Here is a 7,673-nt window from a genome sequence, read left to right as displayed (position 1 = left end):
CCCCCCCCCAAAAAAAAACGAAATAAAGCAAAACAGGTGGAAAGTGGCACTGACCAACAAAGCAGTCACAGTCTTTACCAACAAACGCTGTGTTTTCATGTTGAGTGCTAATGTGCTATCCTACAAAACCAAATTAATTAAAGATAAAAATTATTTTTAACTACCTTTTCCAAATATAGCTTTGAAGGAAACGCTGGTCATAGATATTCCTTCTGCTTCTGCAATAGCATCAACCATCTCAAAACCTACCTGAAACAAAGCTTAAACAGAGGTGAGATAAAGATAACTGAAATTGGTTCAAACCTAACCTACAATGCAGCACTCACTGCTATTAAAGAACTAGAGTACCAAGCAAAGCAAAAATCATCAACTAGAGACCTTCATCTTTCTGTCTGTTTGAATTTCCAATAACGGCTTAAAGCTATATACTAAGTTAATATGTAAACTTAGTCACTTCATACACTTTTAAATACTTTGCTTTAGCAAACAAGTTGAGAGTGTAAGTGGAGCTATGTAAGTTAGAATAACCTATTAGCCACTTATTTCTCTCTATTTTTCAGCAATAGCAAATACACAACAATTGGTTTTGGTATTTTAAACACACTTTTAAATACACTTATTTCTTTCTATTTTTCAGCCACTTATTTCTCTTTATGACGATCCTCATACATGGTACTGTGAATTCGTACACCAACACAGTACACACAGTAAATGACAGAATCATGTAATTATGGCTATAAGTACAGAAGCAAGAAGATCAATCCCACTGTGGTGACCGAATTATAAATTAGGAGAAATTAAGCTAACCTCTTAATTGCATCCAGCACAGAACATATATTGTGTCAAAAGTTACACTCCCGAGCCACTATAATTTCAATTATCACCAAACATGGAGACAGAAATAAAAAGAGTAGAAAAACCATCTAGCGGGGTATGTTGAGGATAAATGTACGGAGCCGACCTCACAGGGGAAGAGGTTGTTTCCTAGATCAGAACTCATGACATCTATGTCTAAGTCAAGCAATCATGACATATATTTTTTGGTATAATAAAGGATATCCCCACACCTTGTGGACATGGAACTATACCAAAGCCCCTTCCAACACAGTAAGGATTCTCTCCATTAATGGAGAGGCAACTGACACAATAACACACAAAAGTCAAAATGTAATCGCATTTTTATCCTTCTATTTACCATGAAATCACATTTTTGCTATCTAAAATAGGAGAAAAAACAAGCATTTGCAAAGGAGAGGATCCTAGTTCCTCCCAAACAAGCATCCGTAAATTTAATACTTAAATATTTTTCTGATCAATCACAAGCAATGGACAGTCCTTCCCAATAAGTTTCTAGCAGAAATCAAATATTTAACTTTTTAGACTATGTGTGATCAAATAGAGTCTTACACCACTACACTAAAGTTATGTTATAAATTAGAATTTTTTTAATATAATGGAAAGATGGAGAAGATACTGACATTGTGCCTGGTGCCAGCGTACTTCTTGCCAGGATTACCGAGACCAACAATGAGCCAAGGTTCGTTCTTCTTCTTCGTGGCCTCTGTGGTGATTGAAGCTGCTGCTTCTGCTGCCATTGCTGAAGAATTTTGATTGGAGTAAAGAGAAGTAATAACTGAAGAAGATGAAGAAAGAGAGATTAGGCTTAAAGGTTTTGAGAAAAATGAACAACAACGGAATCTGGGGAAGTTCATAGATAATAAGGAAGAAGAAGCACAAAGGTTCATGTTTGCTTATGCTTTTTAAGGTTTTGGATTTCGTGGAAGAAACATAATCCCTAAAAAGAACGAGCATGAAAGGTGCACGAATGAGTGAGGTTCAAGAAAATTAAAAAATTAAAAAATTAAAAATAAATGGTATTCCGCGTGCCAAAGTCAATTACTTCCTTGAACAAAAACAAAAAATGTGATGTACTTTCAGGGTTATTTACTCATCCCAAGATAGACTAGTTGATTAGCCATGAGATGAGGGATATTTTCTTTTTTGTTAATGACAAAAAATATTATGTATTTATTCTTATTATTATCTGACATTAATTTATTTACTAGGGATAACAATGAATTTAGATGAGTTCAAATAGTGCATAACTCAGACTCACCTCATTTTATCATTTTGGAACTTGACCAAGGACCGGTATTTATTGGATTTGTTATTTATGGCTCTTTGGATACCTAACTAATCGACAGTACTAGAAATTTAGAAAATATTTAAAAAAATTCAAACAATTTATATGTTACATATATTTCCTATAATCATGTGTATCAAAAGAAGAAAAATGAAAATAACAATTACAAAATATTATTAAAGTACAAATACTCAACTTTAAATTGTTACTTAAATATAAGTTTCTACTTACAAAAATATAATTTAAAACAAGGCAATAAAGCATATCAAACGTCTAAGATCATCCATACATAATATTATATTACAATTATGAATTAACAAACATAATATCACTCATTAACAACATAACATCATAGTTATGTTAAAAAAATATAATTAATTGTGTTATTGTGTGCATATATAGAGAGATTTAGGAACTACGAGTCTGGGTTTCAAAATATTTGGTCTCAGTTACTGTGGGTCCATAAACATGGACCTAACCCATTGTTGATATCACTGATGGGTACTAGCAAGTCTGGGTACTCATTGTCATCCTTACCTATGAAGCAAACATCAAACTCAATCCACTCTGTAAAATTAAATATTTCTTATTGGTGAAATTTTTTTATATAAAGTGATGGAAGATAATTCACTTACTCCAAAAGTAAGTTTAAAATACTTACTACACATCTTAGTCATAAATTCTAGGGAAATCCAATGATTTGAGTTAGTGAGTAGATTTAACCATTAGATTTCCCTAAAATTGATAGCTAAGGTGTGAAATAAGTTTTTTAAACTTACTCTTAGAGTAAGTGGATACCCTCTCTAAAATAATTATAAAGATTTTTTCTTATTATACTATAATGAAAGAAAATTTTCTCTTTATTATTTCCTATCATTTCATTTGTTAGAAACATCCACTCATTGTTAAAGATTTCTCTTCTTACTGCAACTCACACATCTTAGTCTCATGTGAAGGGGAATCAAATTTTCTATATCATTCTTCCAACTTCCAACATGGTCTCTGGATAGTCAAACATTGTCCATCTCATAAGGTCAAGACCCATCACTGAGTGAATAAGATTTGGCCTACGTGATTTTTGATTATGCTAGGATTGTCGACTTAGCTTAGGGAAATGATGACTCTAACTAGACATGACCTAATCAATACATGCAGTATGGCCACTTGACACACATAAACAAGCCCACGCCAGTCTAGGTAGACTTGGCATGACGACTTGTCATAATTATAGCGTCCTACTATGGAATATGTCTCACTCAACATTTCTATAAATAGGGGATTCTCCTCATAAAGAAGTCTACACTTACATTCTTGCATCCTTATACTCGCACTCTACATTATCTCTCTCTATATATATTCACATATACTAATTTCAATATCGGAGTGTCTTTTCACGAATGCACCCAAGTAGACATGTTAACACAACATCTCTTCCACCTCCACACAAAGAATAGTGACGTCGTCTATAGCTTACATACACCATGATAACCACCAGAAATGAAACACATCCTCTAAGTCATATATTTTATTGACAAATATTAGTATTTCTAGTGGGTGGGACTCGAACGCTCAACGTCCTTGTCACTTTATTCTTTAAAACATCCACTCTAACCATATGATAACCTTACGACTCTCATCTCCTATGTCATATTGAAGAAGTATCAACCAACATGTAACTCAATCACAACATTTCCTTTCTCAACCCCAAATCCATATACAATGTAAGGACCACCTAGACATCTTTGAAGCATCAATGTTTTTCATGGAATATCATATTGAATTACATTCGATGCTTTTTCCCTGACATTTAAACGTGCAGCCTTGCAATGGTTCACACATCTGGAAATCTACTCCATAAGTCGGTAGTCAGACTTGGCAGACAAATTTAACATTCGGTTCACAACAAGCAAAAAAAACTATAAGCTTAATATGGCAACTAATAGGGGTGAACTAGTTTTCTGATTTTTGAAGGAAATTTTCTACTATAAAAGTTTAGAGTATGTTGCAGTGAAAAATATGCATAAAATATCTAAAACAGAAAGTAAAGAGAATAAGGTGAAGAGAAACAAATACTAGGGGTTTTATATTGATTCACCTTCTTGTCCATCAAAGGCAAGAAATTGGTACCTCCTATATTATATAATGACGACTCCTGATTTTACGAATCAAAGTGACGAATCCAACTCTGATTATTCATAAATCCACATCTGGGCTACGCCTAGTACTCTTGCAGCACAAGAGATTTTTTTATTGATATTTTGAGTTGTAATTACAAATCTCTCTTTGAGACTAATCGTTGATTAAACATTCACCAATATCTCACCACTTAGATGATAACCTCCTCCAAGCACATTCTTCCTCTTCTCACTGCACCTTTGTTATGAAAAGTAAATACGAGATGCTTGAATAAATTTACTAGGGCAATGATTGCCTTACAAGATAGGAAAATGTTATAACTTGCAATCTTTTGACTATTTCTATACTCAGTATACAATACTCTCAACAGTTTAAGTTTGGAAAACTTTAGACAAGCACTTGTATGCAACTTCAAAAAATTCTAAAACTTAGAACTCTAGTTGCATGAACAAAGTGCAGAAAAATGTTTGAAAGATTGTATGAAAGTTGTGTGTAAGAGTCATGTAAAAGTGTGTTAATTGTGTGTCACGAAATAGGGTGTTCTAGGGCCTTTAATTAGGCTTCCAACCAGTCAGTATACCCCTATGAGAAGGTAGAACTCGATTGGAAAGAAACTCATTCGTTTTGGATGAAAGTTGTTCAATTTAGATTTGAAAATTTGGTCCAACAACTCTCTCTAACTGATTATTGAAGGTTGTAACCGGTTACCGAAGCTTAGTGCAAAGTTGAGTAATCTATTACTCCTTTGATTAATCAGTTACTCTATGTTATTTTTTATGGGTAACTCATTACTCAGTTTGATAACATGTTACTCGATCCTAGTAACTTTTTACCCATTACAACACAGTTCAAGTAACATATTACTCAGGTCTAATAATTTGTTACTCAGGTCAAGTAACCTATTACTTAGAGTTTTGGAAATTGATTTCTTTTGACTAAGAGTTTTCAATTTTTTTCAAAAATTGTTTTCCCACTTATGAGCATTCTAACTAAATATATAACAGAGATTAAGGATAGAAGTACATATTGAAGACTCAAAATCAATTTGATCTTGAAGCTTGATTTTCTATGTCTTCAAGGTCTTCATCCTTTAATTTCGTTTTAGTGATCTTGGTGTCTTCATCAAAATCGTGTCAATGTCAGGAACAAGATCTTCTTCACAATCTCCCTTTTTTTTATGATGATAAACTGTGAACACTTGATTTTGTCCGGCCTCTAAGAAAAATGTCAAGAATTCAAAGCAACAAAAAAGAAAAAAGGGGATGATATTACTTTTTATTATCTCTTAAAAAGTGATGAACATTTAGTGTCTCTTAACCATTGGATTGTTTTCAACAAATACGTTTTAATTTGTGATAAGTATATGTGCTATAAAATTGAGTAATAAAAGAAACTAAAGAGACAAAGTAAAGTGAATGTTAAAAATTGTAAGAGAGTAAATGTAAGAGTTGAAAGAGATAGGAAATATCGTATAGAACAAGAAAGAAGATAATGGACAAAAAACCAACCACTTCCTTTCCTCATTCGTGCGCTGTTCCAAAATTGAAGATGATTTTTCCTATTCCCTCTTGAACAGTTACAAGATCACATCAATATAAATTATAGAGAAAAGGGGGAGAAGAACCAACAGTGGTTCAACAACTAAAAAAGAGAAACAAATCTCCAAAGAAAAACACCCTCAAATTTTATCCCAAAATAGTTATAGTATCTCTATATCCGTGTCTGTCCCTCAAACCAAAAAAACTATCATTAGGCCTTAAGGATTTGTGCCTAACTGTAATCCTATTTTTGCACACTATCTTCATAGTGCAACCACTCCTCAATCCTCGGCATTTTATAAAGTGGTTCCATGCGTCATTCTCTAACCAAACATATATATCTTATCTGGTGCAGTAGAGTGGAAGGTTGAGCGCATGAGGAACACCTTCATTAACTTCTTCCAAGATAGGGCTCACAAATGTTGTTAATATAGTCTTGTTATATCTTATAATGATCCAACCCTTCTTCATGTTTGTTCGAGCTGTGAATGCAAAACCGAAGCTGGATGAGGGGATAAAAATCACAAGTAATCAGAGATTACAACACACAAAAATCAGAGATACAACACAGAGCATACACTTAGAATATCAGGATAACCATACAATCAGAATATAAAACAAGGCATAACAAGAAGGACAATCAGAGATACCAAAAGTGACGAATTTAGCCGATATATAGAAAGTGCAGGGAGCATCCAGAAACAGAAAAATCAACCAAGTTGACATTTAAGGGATAAAAAGCAAAAGGTACATCCTCAGGTAAGTTACTATCCCATTCATTTGCATAATTGTAAGCAATATGGTTTACTTATTTCATATCCCACATAATAAAAGAATACACACCTCCGCATTCCATTAAGAACATTTATATTGTGGTAATCTTAAGTATAATGTGTTTATGAAATATCATCGTCAAATATTTTTTTATAAGTGTATTAATAGTATCCAGAAGCAAATGAGTTCATAAGAACTTAAGGAAACCGAGAATCCAGAAGGAAATGAGATATGAAAAGAGAGTGAGGAAATTAGTTACCCTTTTTTAAGTCACCATAATAATCTGTCTTCAACATCGTGATTTCATCTTCGTCCACCGAACCACCACTCCATGTCATCTCCATTCTCCCTTAATTCACCTATTCAATAAATCCAAACAGCAACCAAAAATCAATCAAATATGAACATAAATTGTATAAGGATATGAGTCTATCCTCATCGAACCAAAAGGAAATAGAAAAGGGGATTTAGAGAATCCCCACTCCCTTTACTGTTAGAGACACCGAGAGGAGGAAGAAAGGAGGAGACAACCCCAATGAGAACCACCATAATCCACCGCAACTCGCCACAAACCGTCACCATTGCCGTCGAAGGAGCGAAGAAGAAGGGAGGCTAGGGATTGAAATTCCCTTTTCTAATTTGGGGATCAAAGAACCCGTATGAGGTTACCCCTCTCCTACTTCTTTATTTCACTTACCATTTATTCATTTTCTTTCACTTTTGTTTTTTACTTAATTCATATATGTAGTTGCTGTTAATGTATTTGTTTTATTCATTCTTAATTTATTTTTACACGTTTAACAAAATAAGAGTTTACTGACTTATTCTTTTTACTTAGTTAAAATTGTAGATTCATAAAAGAACTATTAACTCTATATATAATTTCACATAAAAGAATAATCAACAATATATTATTCAATAAGTTAAGTATGAGATTTTTGTAGTAAGGTTATGGTTCGAGTTGTCTCTAACTTCTCCGAAAATAAGAAGAAGGTCTACAACCAACACCATCTCTAAACTATTAATTATATATAATTAACTAATAAATATTTTATCACTAAAATTCTATATATGTAAATAAT

The 7,673-nt window shown here is 33.1% G+C and overlaps 1 protein-coding gene and 1 long non-coding RNA gene across 3 annotated transcripts in view; both read right to left on the bottom strand.

Annotated features, from left to right (window-relative positions):
- Positions 1 to 1,853, bottom strand: part of LOC109333513 (peptidyl-tRNA hydrolase, mitochondrial-like) — a 4,610-nt gene extending 2,757 nt beyond the window's left edge. Inside the window, exons 1-2 of the mRNA XM_019569034.1 lie at positions 1,479 to 1,853; positions 165 to 249 (exon numbers count right to left, since the gene is read on the bottom strand). Coding sequence (XP_019424579.1) covers positions 165 to 249; positions 1,479 to 1,745 — 352 coding nt within the window. The 5' untranslated portion in view covers positions 1,746 to 1,853. The remainder of the gene's footprint in view (positions 1 to 164; positions 250 to 1,478) is intronic.
- On the bottom strand, positions 5,812 to 7,290 carry LOC109333514. Of its 2 annotated transcripts, none has more exons than XR_002106026.1 (2): positions 6,851 to 7,290; positions 5,812 to 6,319 (listed from the first exon to the last, which is right to left on the bottom strand). It is a non-coding gene; the product is annotated as an uncharacterized LOC109333514 (long non-coding RNA). The 2 variants fall into 2 exon arrangements; XR_002106025.1 differs by having other exon boundaries at positions 5,812 to 6,299.

Source organism: Lupinus angustifolius, chromosome LG18 (genome assembly GCF_001865875.1).
Source record: "Lupinus angustifolius cultivar Tanjil chromosome LG18, LupAngTanjil_v1.0, whole genome shotgun sequence".
Taxonomy (NCBI): Eukaryota; Viridiplantae; Streptophyta; class Magnoliopsida; order Fabales; family Fabaceae; genus Lupinus; species Lupinus angustifolius.
Note: the sequence above shows the minus strand (reverse complement) of the source record. Positions and strands in the feature narration are given on the sequence as shown.